This window comes from Mobula hypostoma, chromosome 4 (genome assembly GCF_963921235.1).
Source record: "Mobula hypostoma chromosome 4, sMobHyp1.1, whole genome shotgun sequence".
NCBI lineage: Eukaryota > Metazoa > Chordata > Chondrichthyes > Myliobatiformes > Myliobatidae > Mobula > Mobula hypostoma.
In genome coordinates this window covers 12,705,482-12,725,838 of record NC_086100.1, presented here as the reverse complement: position 1 = coordinate 12,725,838, position 20,357 = coordinate 12,705,482, and the positions used below count along the sequence as shown (strand labels likewise).

At 43.4% G+C, this 20,357-nt stretch overlaps 1 protein-coding gene across 1 annotated transcript in view; it reads right to left on the bottom strand.

The window, feature by feature from the left end:
- Positions 1-9,454, bottom strand: part of LOC134345068 (probable G-protein coupled receptor 149) — a 91,977-nt gene extending 82,523 nt beyond the window's left edge. Inside the window, exons 1-2 of the mRNA XM_063045201.1 lie at positions 8,531-9,454; positions 4,135-4,327 (exon numbers count right to left, since the gene is read on the bottom strand). Coding sequence (XP_062901271.1) covers positions 4,135-4,327; positions 8,531-9,454 — 1,117 coding nt within the window. The remainder of the gene's footprint in view (positions 1-4,134; positions 4,328-8,530) is intronic.
- Between the last annotated feature and the right edge of the window lie 10,903 nt (positions 9,455-20,357).

The window sequence follows — 20,357 nt, the reverse complement described above, 5'->3', positions numbered from 1 at the left end:
TTCCTGTTTTAGCCCAGATCCTTCCAGGCCCCATGTACCAATCCAAGCGCTTCTTAAATGATACTATTATTTCTGCTTCAGCCACCTCCTCTGGCAGCTCACTCCACATACTCATCATCTTCTGTGTGAAAATGTTGCCCCTTGGTCCTTTTTAAATCTTTCCCCTCTCACACCATACCTGTGACCCCTGGTTTAGGACTCACTGGGGGATGCATCTATGCATCTCAAAATATTTCTATGCAATCACACTTCATTCAAAGTTCAAACTAAATTTATTATTAAAGTGCATATATATCATGGTGGTGGAGTGGAGATACATCTCTTTCCTTTTCTCTACTCGCCTGCATGCTACCCTTGGGCAAGGTGTAGCACCCGCTTAGCCCTTCAATCAGGATCACATGAAGCCATGAGAGCAGGTGGTGGATGGTTGTATGAGTAGCCAGTGCACATCACAGACCTGGATTTGTGACCACTGACGCCAGGCAGACAACCTCTGGAAAGAATTGGTAATGGCTGGGGCCACCCTTCCTTTAAAGACACTACCCAGAAAAAGGCAAAGGCAAGCTACTTCTGTAGAGAAGTTTGCCAGGAACAATCATGGTCATGGACAGGCCATGATTGCCCACAACATACAACATGGCACATGACAAACAAATGAACATATCTGTCATATACCACGCTGAGATTCAATTTCTTGTAAGCGTTCCCAGTAAACACAAAGAAATACAATGAAAAACTGCATACGAACAGAAACAGACAAACAACCAATGTGCAAAGGACAACTGATTGTGTAAATACAAAGAAAAAAAGCAAATAGTAATAGTAAATAAATAAATAATAAATGGTGAGAACATGAGTTGTAGGGTCCTTGAAAGTCAGTCCATAAGTTGTGGCATCAGTTCAGTGTTGTAGTGAGTGAAGTTATCCACTCTGGTTCAGGAGCCTGATGGTTGAATGGTAACACCCATCTCCCTACTATTGAGACCCGTTAGTCCTGGCACTATCCCTGTAATTTTTCTTTTTGCACTTTCTCCTGATTAACCACGTCTTTCCTATAACAGTGTGACAAAATCTGAAAATGTTACTCCAAGATCATCCTTAGCAGCAACTTATACAAACAAAACATAATATCCCAACTCCTGTACTCAGTGATTGGTCTGGAAACTGATTAGCTCTGTATTCAGAGATCTACATATAAACTTCAATTATCTATAAATATTGAGCAATATAAATGGTTCAACTTGATGTGGAACTGTAGGAAGCTAATTAGATAGAATTTTAGACAATGTACACCACAGAACTGCGCCACTTGTCAAACAATCATGGTGTTTGAATCTCACATAAGACTCATAGCAACATTCATTATCTCATCTGATAATCCATTGTTCTTTTATCCCTTTCTCCTCTCCCTCATCTATCCACTGAGCTCCTCTGAAATTATCCTAAACTCAGTGGCCATTTTATTAGGTACACCTGTACACCTGCTTGTTAATGCAAATCAGCCAATCACGAGGCAGCAACTCAATGCATGAAAGCACACAGACATGGTCAAGAGGCTCAGTTGCTCAGTTTGTGGCCATCAAACTCTACAACTCCTCCCTTGGAGGGTCAGACACCCTGAGCTAATAAGCTGGTCCTGGACTTATTTCATAATTTACTGGCATAATTTACATATTACTATTTAACTATTTATGGTTTTATTACTATTTATTATTTATGGTGCAACCGTAACGAAAACCAGTTTCCCCCGGGATCAATAAAGTATGACTATGACTATGACTACGCTGTTCAGACTGAACAGCAGAGTGGGAAATAAATGTGATCTAAGTGATTTTGACTGTTTAATGATTGTTGGTACCAGATGAAGTGGTTTGAGTATCTCAGAAACTGCTGATCTCCTGGGATTTTCATGCACAACAGTCCCTAAAGTTTACAGAGAATGTTGCGAATAATAACAAATAAAAAATCCAATGAGCAGCAGTCCTGGGGCAAAAATGCCTTGTTAATGAGAGAGGTCCAATGAGAATGGCTAGACTGGTTCAAGCTGACAGGAAGGTAATGACATAAGCAACCGCACTTTACAGCAGTGGTGTACAGAAGAGCATCTCTGAATGCACAACACATTGAACTTTGGAAAAGATGGCTACTGCAGCAGAAGACCATGAACATACATTCAGTGACCATTTTATTAGGAACGGGAGGTAACTAATAAGGTGGTTGCTTCATGTATACTGTTCCTCTCAAGCTGATTCCTCAGGCAGCGATTTCCATATTTGAATTAATCTCCAGTTAAAGAAGTTTCACCCACATTCAAATTGCATTTATTCATTGACATTACCCTGAGTGGGGGAATAGATCATAAAGTGTCAATGAATTTATTACTATTAAATGTCAGGTACCAATTTCACATGTTGAATTTGCTTCAATCTAATAAATAACTATTATTGATCTGATAATTCTCCAGTTCCTGAGTCTAAGAGCCTGTGGTAAATTAAGAGGATAAAGCCTGTCTTCACGGCCCACTTACTGCAGAGAGTTGTGGATAAAGTTCAGCGCATCATGGAAACTAGCCTCCTCTCCAGGGATCCTGTCTTGGTCGAGCACCCAGCGTAATCAAAGACCCCTCTCTCCTGGCACGTTCCCTCTACACGCCCCACTCCTCCCCTCATCAGTCAGAAAATATAAAAACATGAACACACATGCCACCGGGCTCAAAGGCAGCTTCTATCCTGCTGTTATAAGACTACTGAACAGTTCACTACTATGATAAAACAGACTCCTGACCTCATTAGTGGCCCTGACTATCATCAGGGAGCCCCACAATCTCAGTCATCCTCTCCTCTCGCTGCTGCTATCGGGTAGGAAGTATAGGATCCATAGGTCCCACAGCACCATGTTCAGGAACAGCCATTACCCTTCAACCATTAGGTTCCTAACTGGCGTGGATAACTTTACGCGCCGCAACACTGAACTGATTCTACAAACTTTGGACTCACTTTCAAGGACTCTACAACTCATGCTCTCAATATTATTTATTACTTAAGTAACATTATGATTTGTTTTTTCCTGTATTTGCACATTTTGTCTTCTTTTGCACGTTGGTTGTTTGTCAGTCTCGGTGTGTAGTTTTTCGTTGATTCTATTTTGGTTTTTTTTGCATCTACTGTGATTGCGCACAAGAAAATGAATCTCAGAGAAGTTTATGGTGACGTATACAATATGTACTTTGATAATAAATCTACTTCATACTGCATTGTCTGCACAGTATATTTTCTGTAATTTCAACACTTTGTCCTACATTCTGCTATTGTTTTACAACAACGCATTGTCGGAACGAAATGGTCTGTATGGACGGTAGGCAAACAAACTTTGTACCTCAGTACATAGAACACAATTCAGTACAGCGCAGGAATAAGCCCGTCATCCCACAATGTTGTGCCGAACCCGTACGTATGATAATCGTAAACCAATTTAATATTCTTCTGGGTGGCAGGGTGAAGGTATGTCTCTGTAGAAGGCGCTTCTTTCCTCTACTGGTCTGCAAGTCACCCTTGGGCAAGGTGTAGCACCCACTTAGCCCCCCGCCCCCCGATCAAGATCAGACGAAGTCATGGAAGCACGTAGTGGACGAGCAAATCACAAGTCCTAGTTATGTGATCACTGACACCAGGCAGGCAATCTCTGAAGAGTATTGATAATAGCTAGGGTCGCCTATCTTGTAAAGCCAGTGCCCAGATGTAGGCAGTGGCAAACTACTTGTGTAGAAAAAATTGCCAAGAATAATCATGGGACCATGATTATTCATCTCATACGACACAGCACATAATGATGAAAATGATGAATTTACTTCCTCAGCTGTACTTTCAAATGCAGCTTAGCAGTGTCTTTCTGAATGTTACTTCCTCTTTTATAAACATCTCCTTTGTTAAATGTGTTTTGTAAATGGAAATTATCTGTTGTATCAGGAATCAGTTGCAATTACATTGGATTAATTAACTGAAGATTAATGAGAATTTTTTGTAACTTGTATGGGAGGTTCATAGTTATTTCTAATGCAATGCCTCATTATTATAATTTGTCCCTTGACACATCTTGGCTGGAAGCATATCACTCATTTAATCTAATGCTCCGTACCTTTAGCTGGCTCTGAGGCAAATGTGTACGCAGCGTTTCTGCAGTTGATAATGCAGCCACATGGCAGATGAATCCATCGTTCAGACAGAACAAACAGTGGCGTTATAGCAGCCGCTAGCAAGGTCAGGACGAAGCCCAGGGACTCAAAGGACACCTTCTCGGCTTTGGTGATATGATTGACGAGCAATTGTATCTGTAGAACACAGGGGGACAGTCAAGCACGTGCTGAGCCACAGGGAGCATTAATCCTTGAAATTAGAGCACACGTCAAAGCTAATGAGGATGAAAACATCGCTTACTTTTCAAAACCCAGTAAAATTTTCACTATAGTTTGTGCTCTTTTTTCAGGGGGAGGAGAATAATTTTTCTAATTATAAAGAGAGTTGCTATGAAACAAATATGTAATGCTCAAGCATTGGTCAACCCTCACTTGGAGTATTGTGAGCAGTTTTAGGCCCCTTATCTAAAAAAGGATGTGCTGCTATTGAAGAAATTCCAGAGGAGGTTTACAAGAATTATCCCAGGAATGAACGTATGAGGAGGATTTAATGGCTCTGTGCTGGTACTTGCTGGAGTTTAGAAGAATGAGGGGAACCTCATTGAATCCCATCAAACAGTGAAAGGCCTATCTGTAGATAGAGAGGATAGGGAGAGGATGTTTCCTTACAGTAGGGGAGTTAGGGACCAGATGGCACAGCCTTTAGTACAGAAGGACATACCATTAGAACAGAGATGAGGAGGAATTTCCTTGGTCAGCAGGTAGTAGATCTGTGGAATTCATTTTCTCAGAAGGCTGTGGAGGTCAAGTCATTGAGTATATTTAAAGTGGAGGTTGAGAGGTTCTGTCGATTGGTCTCGGTCTGAAATGTCGACTGTACTTTTTTCCATAGATGCTGCCTGGCCTGCTGAGTCCCTACAGCATTTTGTGTGTGTTGCATTGATAGGTTCTTTATTAGTAAGGGTGTCAAAGGTTATGGGGAGGAGGCACAAGAATGGGATTGAGAGGGATAAGAAATCAGCCATGATGGAATGGCCTAATTCTGCTCGTACATGTTATGGTCTTCTGAAAGAAAAGGTAAGCAGATAAAAATATTTTGGATATGAAGGGTTGTTGATGCTGGAATCTGGAGCAACACACAAGATGCAGGAAGAACTCAACAGATCAGGCAGCATCTATGGAGGGAAATGGACAGTTGACATCACAGGTAGATGAAGGATCCCAACCTGAACATTGACTATCCATTTCCCTACACCATTGCTGCTGACCCACTGAGTTCCTCTGGGTGACTTATGAACACACCGGTTCATTTTTACAAGGGATGCCGTGACAGAGAGACCTGGACTCTCACCCAGACAAATGAATTGCTGAGGTTACTAAGGAAAGCCAATGGAGCCTGAGGCTTGAAGTAGAGAGAAAGGTAAGTTATGCCAAAACTCGATAAATTGACAGGTAGATCAATGATAGGGTAGAGTGCAGATGTGAGGGAGGATGTCAAAGCTGGAAGGTTTGAGCTATAAGGAAAGGTTGGATAGGCTGGGGCTTTTATCTCCCCACCCCCCAGATATTTATAAAATTATGAGGGGCACTGAGGCACTGATAAGTTCTATGGTCAGTCTTTGTCCCAATGTAGGGCAGTCTAACATAAGAAGGCTGAATGTGAGAGCATTGTAATTTAAAGGGAGGCCTGAGAGATAAGTTTTCCACCCGGAGGATGGTGAATATTAATAATAATTATTAAAAGAAACAGGATGGTAACAAACCTTCTGCCCTTAAAAAGCCTCTGCCCATCTGACCAATTAACCTACTAAGCTATGTCTTTGGAATATGTGTGGAATCTGATGTGGTGATGGGAAGAATGCACATATGCCTTCCAGACACCACTGGGAATTGAACCCACGTCACTGGTGGTGTAATAGTATTACGTCTACAGAGCCACCACAGCGTATCAATTGATCCCAGCATTGATCATCCCCCAAAGCTGCAAACTCTTGTTACTGGATCAATGTTCCAGCCCTCTGCTTCCTATCCAAGTGCATTAACCACTACACAAACGTACTGTGGGAAGAAGCGGTAGAGCTGGGTACAATGACAATGTTTGGAAGACATTTGTATAGGTACACACAAACTACGGGAAGGAGGTCGAGCCTTTGGAGAGGCTGCAGAAAAAGTTCACCAGGATGCTGCCTGGATTAGATGGTATGAGCAACAAGCAGAGGTTGGACAAAATTGGATTGCTTTCACTGGAGTGTTGGAGAATATATTAGAAGTCTATAGAGTTATAAGAGGCATAGATTATTTTTTTGGAGATACAGCATAGTAATAATCCTTCTGGCCTAATGAACTCACACCACCCAATTACACCCATGTGACCAATTAAGCTGCTAACTCACACAGTATGTTTTGGAATGTGTGAAGAAACTGGAGCACCCGGATGAAACCCATGCAGTCAAGGGGGGAACATACAAACACCTTATAGGCTTTGGTGGGAACGGAACTCGGGTTGCCGGTGCTGTAATAGCATTACACTAACCCCTACACTACCATGTTGCCCACCCAGGATAGATGGTCTCAATCTTTTCCCCAGGATAGAGGTGCCAAGTACTAGAGGACGAACAATTATGCAATGGGAGGAACTTTAAAGATCTCTGGGGCTGGGTTTACTTAGAGTACACAGAGAGCAGTAGATGCATAGAACGGGCTGTCGGGGAGATGGTGTAACTGGATAGTGACTTTTAAAGTCATACAGTATAGAAAGAAGCCCTTTGACCCATTTGCCAATTAACTGCCTCCTATCCATATATCTACCCAAGAGCCTTTTGAATGGCTGATGGACACTTGAACACGGAGGAAGTGGAGAGATATAGGCCACTCACGGGCAGATGAGCTGTATCTTAAACGGGCAAAGTGTTAGCAACGTGGGAAGAAGAGTTTGGTCTTGCGTTGTACTGCTCCCTGTTCCACGTCGTAGGTGTTCTCAGCAGGCAAGTGCTGTTGAGGGGGTGGTGAATGTAGACACTAACCTACACAAGTGCATTAGGTACAGTATGTGCATAAAAAGGAGGGGACAAAAGTGATCTGAGGAGGCACAGGAGATTACGCAGTGGCTGGACATCCAAACCAACACATAGAAAGTGCTGGAGGAAACCGGCAGGTCAGACAGCATTAATGGAAATTAATAAACAGTTGACGTTTAGGACCGAGACCCTACATCAGGACTGGAAAGGAAGGGCGAAGATGCAAGCCTGAGAAGGTGGGGAGAGGGGAAGGAGTACAAGATAGAGGCGACTGGTGGGGTCAGGTGGGTGTGGGGGGAAAGATGAAGAGGAGGCGCCGAGGCAATGAAACTCAACCACTAGACTTAGCAAAGAGCCTGCACAGACACAATGGTACCAATGGCGATGTTCTGAGCTGTGTGTCGTAACGTTTTGCTCATAACCTTTTTTTTTGGCAAACTGAGCGATTTTCTCCCCCTTTGGTCTCTAAGTGTGTTTGTTTTTTACACGCACGACTGCGGAAATGCCGCCCACTCACAGAGCAGAGCCGGAGTGAAAGATATCAATAAGATCGAAAGAGTGCAGAGAAAATTTGCAAGTATGTTAGCGGGACTTGAGGACCTGAATTACAGGGAAAAATTGAATAGGTCAGGACGTTATTTCCCTAGAGTGTGAGAGGATGAGGGGAGATTTGATAGCGGTATACAACATTATGAGGTGAATAGATGGTGTAAAAGCAAGTAGGCCTTTTCACTGATGTTGGGGGAGACTAGAACTAGAGGTCATTGGTGAAAGGCAAAATGCTAAAGGGAAGCATGAGGGGGAGCGTCTTCACTCAGAGGATGGTGAGAGTGCGGAACGAGCTCCAGTGGAAGTGGTTCCATTTCAACATTTAAGAGAGCTGTGGATGGGAGTGGTATGGAGGGCTATGCAGGTCGATGGGACTAGCTAGATTAGTAGTTCGGCTTGGCTAGATGGGCCGAATGGTCTGTTTCTGTGATGTCATGTCCTAAGACTTCTACACGATACTATTGCATTGCACTGAAATTGCAGTTTTTAAACATTGGATGAGAAAGGGTTCTCAGCTTACTCCGAGTGCACGTTTCCCATACACTTTAGGCGAGAAGTGTCCGGTCTGTGAGTGCAGGGCTTGCGCAGGGAATACACAGCGCGACTGTCTGAACGGCCGGCTTGGTGTATTCAGTCATCAGCAATGCAGTAGCAACGAGGTTTTCCCGTAGGATATCTTGATCCTTATTAGTGGGGAAATCAGGTTACGGTGCAATCGCTTTTCTGGTTTGTAAGCAAATTGTTCAGTTAAGTCTATCGCATATATGCACGTCCAAAATCATGGCGGGAAGCAAAGAGTTAAGTAGATAGATAGTAGAGGTGTCGTACGTACCATCAGAGGAAGCCATAGCACAATCCTTGTCATGGCTAAAATCAAGGCAAAACGCTTTTGAGCGAAGGCGACCGCCCGGTTAGTCGACCCGAAGTCCCCGGTCGGACATTGCGGTGAATGAGAGGTCTCGGAGCGACTCTGGAAGTCGTTGCTCCAGTTTACATCAGTCCTCAAAGTTCTGTCCCCCGGATCCTCCAAGACAGGGACTTTGCTGGCCGGAGTCGCGCCGTCTGCCACTTGGTGATAATTGGGAGAGAAGGGTCCGCGATGTTGCCAATCGGAACAAAGCAGTTTGTAGGTGAGCGGGACGGAGAAGCCAATGAGAACAACGAGGCAGACGGAGTACAGACCAAAGAGGAATGGAACGTAAGAGCTTCTGTGGTCGGCGAGGCATCCCCATGGCGTTGGAACGTAGGAACCCCATCCCAAAACTGGAAGCAGACACACGAACAGGCTACAGCCCCAGCAAATCGCCAGGATCCATGTCATGGACATACAAGTCCGTCTCCCTTTGCAAAGACTGGAACCGCTGGTGGTGTAGTAATTATAGGTGACAATCAGTGAAGACTTTAGAGCACTGGAGACCCCGTGCAGTAAGTAGAGCACGGCCGCTGCGGGGCAGGCGAAGGTGAGTACCGCCTTACTCGCCCACTGAAGGGGCATAAATATGGTCATCGCCACCACATACAGGAGGTCATCCGCGGAAAGCGAGGCCACGATCATCACGAGGGAATTCCTGTTCTTCGTCCTGTGCAGGCAAACGAGCGAGTAGACGCTGCCCGGGAGGATGAGGAGGCTGGAGAGGAGAGTGAGGGAAAAGACAAAGAGATTCACCGGTCTCTCCGCGGGTGGAGTAGCCGTTCTGGGATCATCACTGACCGAGTAGATTGTGTTCGTGGGCCATGTAACCGGGCTATCAGACATGGTTCCCCTGGGAATGGAACAATTATCTCTCAAATTAAAGCAGTCCCGCACACCTCGCCCCGGTTCTCATGCCTTAACTCGTCCGCAGCAATGTTCTGTGTAAAGCCGGGCAGGCGCTTACTCTTCAGGTCGCTGTCCCGATATCGTGGTGCTGAAAAGCTGCTCGCTCTCACTTGCTTTGTCCTGGTGGTTGAGTTTGGAGTAAATTAATTGATCCACGGTGAACAGTTCTCTGTACTACTTACCATCTCACTACTGATGAATGAGGTACAGACTATCCTACCAATTCTTTGTTCAAAAAAAAGCTTAACTGTCGTCGAGAGAGAAAGTGTTATAAAGGCTACATTTCGTGCACGTTTGCATTGACTGAGAATAGGTCTGGCGGTGATCTGACGCGCCCAAGTTGCGTCACTGCCTCATCTACATACAATCCATAACCAGGAAATCAGAATTCTTCGGTGACTACTGCACGTGTTTGCACAAACTTACTACCAATCTGCATCTTATGCATGCTGAAGTGCCCTCGCAAATGCTTTGCAGCGGAGCGGGGCTGCTATAGTTACCTTCGCGTTAGACTTGGTTTTCAAAGAAGTCTGGTGATCAAAGGGGAAGCTTCGGGACCCAGGTGCGAATTGCCCATTCATTTATGCAATACGTACTACCTTATGTTAATAGCTTCTGGGGCGATGCATGCTCGTTTTATCAAATGACCTCAAGGGTAGATGCAATCATTATTGCAAGAGAAAAATACTGCGCCTTTCCACAATGAACTACACAATAATACAGCACAGAAGCAGGTTATTCGGCCCATCAAGTCCATGCCCAGCAAAACATACACTTACACGAATTTGAGGCATTATAAGACAGATCACACCTGGGGTATCGTGAGCAGTTTTGGACCCCTTATCTAAGAAATGAAGTGCTGGCGTAGGAGAGGGTCGAGAGGAGGTTTACGGGAATGAAAGGATTAACGCGTGAGGAGAATTTGATGGATTTGGGTCTACACTGGCTGGAGTTTAGAAAAACGAGGGAGAGATTTCATTGAAAGCAATTGAATATTGGAAGGCGTAGATACAGGGGTAATGTGTCCTATAGTGGGAGAATCTAGCATCAGAGGGCACACCCGCAGACTATAAGAAAGTCCCTTTAGAACAGAGATGAGGTGGTGAATCTGCAGAGTTCGTTGCCACAGTTGTCTGTGGAAGTCAAGTGTTTGCGTATATTTAAAGAGGAGGTTGATAGGTTGTTGTTTAGGAAAGGTGGCAGAGGTTCCGGAAAGAAGGCGGATGAATGGGGTAAAGAGTGATAATAAATCGGCCATGATGAAATAGCGGAGCAGACTCGATTGGCCGAATGGTCTAATTCTGGTCCAATGTCTTATGAATTAATCTTACTCTGATCTCCTTTAACCTTCCTCACGTTTCAACCAACTCCTTCCGGCTTCAGTACTCAACTGAGTGCCAGACGCAGTTTAGAACGGCTAAGTAACCCACCAATCGAGTGTTTTAAGGGTGTAGGAGGAAACTGCAGAAAGAAGAAACCTGCACAATCACAGTGAGAACATTGCAAACTCCACACCAACAGCTCTAGAGCCCAAAATTGAACCTGGGTCACCGCACTGTGAAGCAGCAGCTCTACTCGCTGCAGGGCCCCCTAAACACAGAGTGTTTTAGAGAGTTTTGTAGCCAGTTAGATACAATTCTGTTATGATCCAATGGATTGGATACTCTCAATGGGCTGAATGGCCGACTTAATCTCACAGAAAAGCCCATTACTGTTTAAATGCAGGAGATGAAACCATTCATTTGTGGACACCAAGCCCACATAAAGCCAAATAACAATGATCAGGTGGCTCTGCTTTAATGGAGTTGGTTGGGAATGATTATTGGCCATAAGAACATAAGAAATTGGAGCAGGAGTAGTCCTGTTGTCCTGTAGTCCTCAAGAGAAGCAGGCCTCTTGAGACTGCACCTCCACTCAATAGGATGGAGCTCAGAAAAATAGAAGGCTGTATGGGTAACCCTGGGTAATTTCTAAGGTAAGGACATAATCAGCACAGATTTGTGGGCCAAAGGGCCTGTATTGTGCTGTAGATTTTCTGTGTTTCTATGTTAAATCATGACTATTCTGGCCACGAAGTCAGCTCCACCTACCTGCATTTTCCCCATAACCCTTATATCCCCTGTTATGCAAAAATACATCTAACTGCGAACTAACTACACCCAGTAGCCACTTTATTAGGTACTTCCTGTACCTAATAAAGTGGCTACAGGAGTGGAATTTGACATGGTTTTCTGCTGCTGTAAGCCATCCATTTCAAGTTTTGATGAGTTCTAGTCTCAACTAGATCTGTCCTTCTGACAGATCCTCTAGCACCGCACCCACAGTCTCGTCCCCATTCTATCACAGAGATTCTGTTTGTTCTCTCCAACTTCCTTTATAAAGCTGACACTTGATCATTCTGCACTTGGAATATTTTGAAAAGTTTGGCCCATTATCTAGGAAATGGTGAGCTGGCAGGGGAGTGTGTCCAGGAGGCTCAAGAGAATAATCCCAGGAATTAAAGGGTTAATGTACAAGGAGAATTTGGTGACTCTGGGCCTGAACTCACTGGAGTGTAGCAGAATGGAGGGGAAATTTCATTGAAATATATCAATTATTGAATGACCTAAATAGAGTGAATGTAGAGAATATTTCCTATAGTGGGGGAGTCAAGGACCATAGGGCACAGCCTCAGAATACAAGAATGCCCCTTTAGAAAAAAGATTACAAGAAATTTATTTTAGCTGGTGGGTGGTGAATCTGGGAGTTAATTGCAACAGACGGCTGTAGAGGCCAAGTCACTGGGTATATCTAAAGCAGAGGCTGATAAGTTCTTGATTAGTGAGGGCATCAAAGGTTATGGGGAGAAGGCAGGAGACTGGGTTTGAGGGGGGATAATAAATCAGTCATAAATGGTGGAGCAGACTTGATGGTCCAAATAGCCTAATTCTGCACCTATGTCTTATTGCCTCCCCTACTCTGCGATTGTCAATACGCTTGCCTTCTAACTTCTCATTCCTGATGACAGAGACTCAAAACATTGTACTCTGTTTGTTACAACATGGATGCTGCCTGGAATGTTGACCATTTTGTTTTCATCATAGACTTGCAGCATCAGCAGGTTTTGTTCAATTTTTAATCTCCATTCAAATCCAGTCCATCACAGGTAAAGCCCTCCCCACCCATGGAGCACATCTAAAGGAGGACTGTCACAGGAAAGCAGCATCCATTATCAAGGACCCTCACCATGCAGGCCATGCTCTCTGCTTGCTGCTGTCACTGGGAAGGAAATACAGGAGCCTTAGGTTTCAGAAACAGTTATTACCCTGCAACCATCAGCCTTCTGAACCAGTGTGGAGAACTTCACTCACCTCAACACGAAATTGATTGCTCAAACTACAGACTCACAGTCAAGGACTATAAAACTCATATTGTCAATCTTTTAATATTTATTTATTTATTACTGTTAGTTTGTTTTCATCTTTTTTGTATTTGCACAATTAGTTGTCTTTTGCACATTTGTTGCCCGTCTTTAGAAACCTAGAAAACCTAGAGCACAATACAGGCCTTTCGGCCCACAATGTTATGCTGAACATGTACTTACTTTAGAAATTACCTCAGGTTACCCATCGCCCTCTATTTTCTAAGCTCCATGTACCTATCCAGGAGTCTCTTAAAAGACCCTATTGTATCTGCCTCCACCACCGCCACTGGCAGCCCATTCCACGCACTCACCACTCTCTGCGTAAAAAACTTACCCCGTGACATCTCCTCTGTACCTATGTCCAAACACCTTAAAACTGTGCCCTCTCATCTTAGCCATTTCAGCCCTGGGAAAAAGCCTCTGACTATCCACACGATCAATGCCTCTCATCATCTTATACACCTATGTCTTTATGTGCAGTTTTTCATTAATTGGTGCGTCATTTATATTTACTGTAAATGCCTACAAAAAGTGAACCACAGGTGACATATAGGTACTTTGATAATAAAATTTACTTTGAACTTTGACCTAATCTCCATTCAAGTCCAATTGAGCTTTTAGTAGATTAATTGCACTTCAAACATTATGTTAGCTGGAGAGAAGTGTTTTTTCTGCACTCAGTAATGATTTATAGAATTTGCTGCCTGAAAGGATGTTGGAAGCAGATGTAACTGTAAATTTCATAGGGCTACTGGATTAATAGTTTGCAAGGAGAAAAATGGAAAATGTTATAAACACTGTTTCATTACAATATGTTCCAATTCAATTTTAAGAAAATCATTTTATTAAACACTTGGTAGCACAAAAAGAAACATTTTATATTATTCAAGTGAACAGTTGTCAATCACATTCTGTCATTCTGGACAACAGCATATATTCAACAGTCCTTGGCACCACATGGATTTGAGGCCCAATCTCCTCAGTCAACACGGGAAACAAACCATTTTTAAGAGAAAAGTAAACAATGGTCTCACATTCCGTCTGCTATTCTCGACCCCTACACAACATCAAATATTGTTCATTTATTGGTTTACCACAGCACAGGACCTTCCTGTGCAATCTTTCCCCTTACTGGTTTTTCACTTGGCACCTACCAGCCTTCTCCTTCCCACTCTCACCCCACCTTCTTTATAGGGCCTCTGCCCCCTCCCTCTTCAGTCCTGGTGAAGGGTCTTGGCATGAAACATTGACTGTTCATTTCCACGGATGCTGCCCGACCTGCTGAGTTCCTCCAGCATGTAGTGCGTCCTGTCCAATGAGATGCACTCGCCAGCAACACAACTCTTTGTCACTCATCCCAACACAGGACAATTCATGATAACCAATTGACCTACTGACTGGAACATCTTTGGACTGTAGGATCAAACTGGAGCTCCCAGAAGATACCCACGTGTTTACAGGGAGCACATACAAACTCCTTATGATGGCACTGGAATTAAACTCTAATACCCCAAGCGGTAATAGCATCGCGCTAAAGTCATATCTTTCTCCTTTCAGGCTTTAACACTACTTCCAAATCTAATCAAAAGATGCTTATTTCCATCAACAACAAAATCATCTTCTTTGATGCTCATGAGCAAATAACATCAATCACATGATAATGCACAAAATGCTGGAGGAACTTAGCAGGTCAGGCAGCATCTGTGGAAAGGAATATCCAGTCAATGCCTTTGGCCCAGAGACTTTATCAGGACTACAAAGGAAGGGGGAAGAAGGTAGAATAAGAAGGTGGGTGTAGAGGATGGAGTACAAACTGGAAGATGATACGTGAAGTCATATAGACAAATGAAGGAGAAGGTAGGTTGGTGGATGAAGGGGTTGCTGTGAGAACCTGGGAAGTGAAAGGTGGAAAAGCAGAAAAATTGAAGAAGAAAGAATCCGTGTCTTCATGGTGGAGGACATGTTTAACTAGCAAAAGAGAGATGTTATGGATGCAATGGGAGGTGAGGTCCTCGGTACAATAGCTATCACTGAAGATATAGTGCTGACCAAACATGTGCGCCTGAAGATAGATGTTCCCTGCTCCTGATGTAATACATCCCAGGGTACTGAAAAAAATGGGAGGTTATAGTAGAGGCTTTGGTGATAATTTACCAAAATTCTTTAGACTCGGGACAGGTCCTGGCAGATTGGAAGACAGTGAATGTGACTGTTCAAAAAAGGATGTAGGAAAAAGGTAGGTAACAATAGGCCATGTAGTTTAAGATCTGTAGTTTGAAAAATGCTTGAAGCTATCATTAAAGAAGAAATAGTGAGGCATCTGGAAAGAAATGGATCCATCAGGCAGACGCAGCGTGGATTCAGCAAAGGCAGGTGGATAGAGGGGAACAGATGAATGTTATTTACTTGGATCTCCAGAAGGCATAGGATAAGGTGCCGCATAAAAGACATCCATAAGATAAGGATGCATAGAGTTGAGAGAGATTTATTAGCATGGATAGAGGATTGGTTAACTAATAGAAAGCAGAGAGATGGGATACATGGATGTTACTTTGGTTGGTAATCAGTGGTGAGTGGTGTGCCACTAGAGTCGGTGATGGGCCCGCAACAGTTCACATTGACGACCTGGAAGAGGGGACTGAAAGTACGGTATCTAAGTTTGCTGATAATACTAAACTGAGTGGGAAAAGCAAATTGTGCAGAAGATACAGAGAGTCTGCAGAGAGATATAGATAGATTGAATGAGTGGGCAATGATCTGGCAGATGGAGTACAATGTTGGTAGATGCAAGGTCATCCATTTTGGAAGAAAAAATATGATCGGATTATTATTTAAATGGTAAAAAATTGCTTCATGCTGCTGTGCAGAGGGACTTGGGAGTACTTGTGCATGAATCACAAAAGGTTGGTTTGCAGGTGCAGCAGGCTATCAAGAAGGCAAATGGAATATTGGTCTTCATTGCTAGAGGGATTGAATTTAAGAGCAGGGAGGTTATGCGGCAACTGTACAGGGTACTGGTGATGCTGCACCTGGAGTACTGCGTGCAGTCCTGGTCTCCTTACTTGAGGAAGGATATACTGGCTTTGGAGGCAGTGCAGAGGAGGTTCACCAGGTTGACTCCAGAGATGAGGGGGTGAGACTCTGAGGAGAGATTGAGTCGCCTGGGACTATACTCACTGGAGTTCAGAAAAGTTAGAGGAGATCTTATAGAAACATATAAAAGTATGAAAGGGATAGATAAGATAGAGGAAGGAAAGTTGTTTCCACTAATAGGTGAGACTAGAACTAAGGAACATAGCCTCAAGATTCGAGGGAGTAGATTTAGAACGGAGATGAGGAGGAACTGCTTTTCGCAGAAAGTGTTGAATCTGTGGAATTCTCTGCCCAATGAAGCAGTGGAGGCTACCTTAGCAAATATATTTAAGACAGGGTTGGATAGACTTTTGCATAGTAGGGGAATTAAATGTTATGGGGAAAAGGCAGGTAGGTGGAGATGTGTCCATGGCCAGATCAGCCATGATCTTATTGAATGGTGGAGCAGGCTTAACAGGCCAGACGGCCGACTCCTGCTTCTATTTCTTATCTTCTTATGTAGAGGAGGATGGACTATGGGAGAAGGAAAAGTATGAGGGGCACCAGAGGGAGATGAGGGGCAGGTGAGGAGAGAGGAGATGAGCCAGAATGGCTCATGGAAGAAGAGAGAAGGGAGAAAAGGAGGATCGCATGATTTGTTTCAAGTCATGTGTCTAATCACTGAAGAAAACAATCATCAATTAAGCTGTTTAATACATTAACTACTACGAACCAGTGTTTTCTCAAACAGTGTGAGTTGCACATAAACTAATTAGAATTTGTAATATCACTTTTCTAAACTGATTACAAAGTTCTCGCTGTCTTCCAATCATACCAGGGAGGGCTGATGGACCAGCTGTGTCTGTCTTCTTGGATTTGGCGGCATCATGTGGCCAATCTTGTGGCAGCAACCCATGCAATAAAAGCATGCAGACATGTTCCGTCCAAACATTAGAATGGTCAGAAATTTGATCGAAGTGACTTTAACCATGGAATAATTGCTGATGCCAGATGTGATAGTTTATCTCAGAAACTGATCTCCTGGGATTGTCACACACAATAGTCTATAATGTTGTGGAATGGAACAAAGCCATTCATTCCTGTTTCGTCACTTTAATGTGACTCCTAATATGTTAAATGTTCCTCAGTGCTTCTCCAGTTCAAAGGCAAATAGGGATGTCTAGGTTCTGGGTATGTTTGCATAAGTGCAAACCAGAATACAAGAGCTGGTGGAATGGGTTGAAATTTTTCTCCCTGCGTTTCTGTATTCTGTAATTGTTATACATAGAATGCAGGACACAGAAAAGTACAGCACTGGAGCATGTTGGTTAGTTTGTGATGTGTCGAACTAGTTAATCTAGCAACCTGATGCCTAATTAAGATAATCACTTCTTCCTACATGATGTCTGTATTTCTCCGTTCTCTGCACATTCATGTGCCTCTCAAATGCCTCTCACATATTTGCTTCCAGTGCCTCCCCCAGCTCTCTTGCCTCGCACATCTCCTTGGAATTTACCCCCCCCCCCCATATCAAATGCATCCTCTCTGGGATCAGACTTTCAATCCTGGTAAAAAGATACTAGTTGTACATCAAGCAACACACATAAAAGTTGCTGGTGAATGCAGCAGGCCAGGTAGCATTTCTAGGAAGAGGTACAGTCGACGTTTCGGGCCGAGACCCTTCGTCAGGACTAACTGAAAGAAGAGCTAGTAAGAGATTTGAAAGATTCATTGTACATCTATGCTTCTTGTAACCTGATAAAGCTCCCTTCAGCCAGTCCCTTTCCAGGGAAAACAACTCAAAGTTGCCCAAACTCTTCTTATAGCACGTGCCCTCTCATGCAGGCTGCATCATGGAAAACCTCTTCTGTATCCTCTCCAAAGCTCTCTCATCCTTCTTATAATTTGGCACTCACAACTGCATGCAATACTCTAGATGTAGCTGTAAAAGAGTTTTATAAAAATACAGAATAATCCTGACCCTTGAAATCAATGCCTCAACTAAAGAAGATTAGCATGCCATATACTGTATTTTCTTCCCCACATTATCAATATGTGTGGCCGTTGATAGGTAGTTCTGGGCCTTGTTGCGCCTTGAGATAAGAGAGACTTTTGGTTGCACAAATGAAGAGGCAATCAGATGCAAACTATGAATTAGTAGTACGCTCGCTCAAGTTGAGGATGATGTTCTCCTAATGGGTTGTCTTAGGAGGGACGGTGCTCAGGAGGCTGTAGAGGCTGATCTAGGATCCACATATTCTGATGCTGCATGGGCAAGAGTAAGTAGTGGCTGTGATAAATGGTTGGGTCTTTTGGCAGTTCATTCTCTCCTTTCACACTATCACTTGTTCTCAATGGCATAACCAGAAGTTCGCTCTCATGTACCGCAGCTCCTTCTGGTATAAAATGAAATCAAATCTGTAGAACGAGGTGACATGGGATTGGAAGATATAGAATCCTTGTGGGCAGATTTAAGAAACGTCAAAAGTAGACAGACCCTGGTGGGAGTTATTTACATGCCTCTGAACAGTGGCCACGACGTGGACTACAAATTACAGTAGCAGATTGAATAAACATGTCCAAAAAGGCAATGTTACATTAGTCATGGGGGATTTCAATTGGCAGATAGATTGGGAAAATCAAATTGATGCAGAGAAAGAATCTGTGGAATGCCTCCGAGATGGCTTTTTGGAGCAGCTTGTGGTTGAGTGCACTAAGGAATCCCCAAATCTGCATTAGATGTTATGTAATGAATCAGATTTGATTAGGGAACTGAAGGAAATGGAGTATGGAACCTTTAGTGATCATAATATGATAGAATTCACCCTGCAGTTTGAGAAGGAGAAGCTAAAGTCAGATGCATCAGTAATACAGTGGAGTAAAGGGAATTACAGAGGCATGAGAGGGGAGCTGGCCAAAGTTGACTGGAAGGGCACACTAGCAAGGATGATGGCAGAGCAGCGAGGGCTGGAGTTTCTGGGAGCAACCCTGAGGGCGCAGGATAGATACATCACAAAGGAGACAATGTATTCTAAAGGCATGATGCAACCATGGCTGACAAGGGAAGTCAAAGCCAACATAAAAGCAAAGGAGAGGGTGTCTAATAGAGCAAAAATCAGTGGGAAATCAGAGGATTGGGAATTTTTTAAAAACCATCAGAAGGCAACTGAAAAATACCATAAGGGGAGAGGGGATGAAATATGAAAGTAAGCTCGCCAATAATGTCAATATGATACCAAAATTTTTTTTCAGATATATAAAGAGTAAAAGAGAAGTGAGAATGGATATTGGACTGCTGTAAAATGACACAAGGAAAAGGCGAATGAACTGAATAGTTATTTTGCATCAGGCTTCACGATCATGATGGAAGAGAGGAGTAGTACGCTGAACGTTCGAGAGTGTCAAGGGGCAGAAGTGAGTACAATTGCTATTACTAGGGAGATGGTGCTTGGGAAACTGAAAAGTCTGAAGGTAAATAAGTCACCTGGTCCTGATGGACAATACTCCAGAGTTCTACAAGTGGTAGCTGAAGAGATTGTGGAGGCATTAGTGATGATCTTTCAAGAATCAATAGATTCTGGGAAGGTTCCAGAAGAGCGGAAAATTGCAAATGTCACTCCACTCTTCAAGAAGGCAGGGAAGCAGAAGAAAGAAAATTATAGGACAGTTAGTCTGACCTCAATGGTTGGGAAGATGTTGGAATTGATTGTTAAGGATGTGATTTTGGGGTACTTGGAGGCACATGACAAAATAGGCCAAAGTCGGTATTGCTTCCTCAAGGGAAAACCTTGCCTGACAAATCTGTTGGAATTCTTTGAAGAAATAACAGGGAGGATAGAGAAAGGAGAACCTGTAGCTGTCCTGTACTTGGATTTTCAGAAGGTCTTTGAGAAGGTGAGGCTGTTGAAGTAGACAAGAACCCACAGTATTACAGGAAAATTCACAGATTTAAGCACTAGGTCCAGGCTGGAAGTAAGGAAATGTTGCACAATTGGAAAGTCCAGCTTTTGGGTGAAGAAAGGCTGTACCTGTCCTCTGGAGTAAACAAATACATGGGAACATTGTACACCTTCTCTGTAACTGTAACAATTTATTCAGCATTCTGTTAGTATTTTCCCCTGTGTTACTTCAGTGCACTGTTGCAATGAATTGGTCTGTATGGATGGCACATAAGACTAAGATTTTCTTTATACACTATCAGAAATAGGTTTATTCACACGGACCCACCTGTTTCAAGCAGGCTTCAATCATATGGGTGTCCAAGAACAATGTGGCAGCCTACCTCAGTCTCTATAGTCCAGTAGCATTTACATCCACTGTGATGAAATGTTTTGAGAAGTTGATGATGAAAAATATCACTCACCC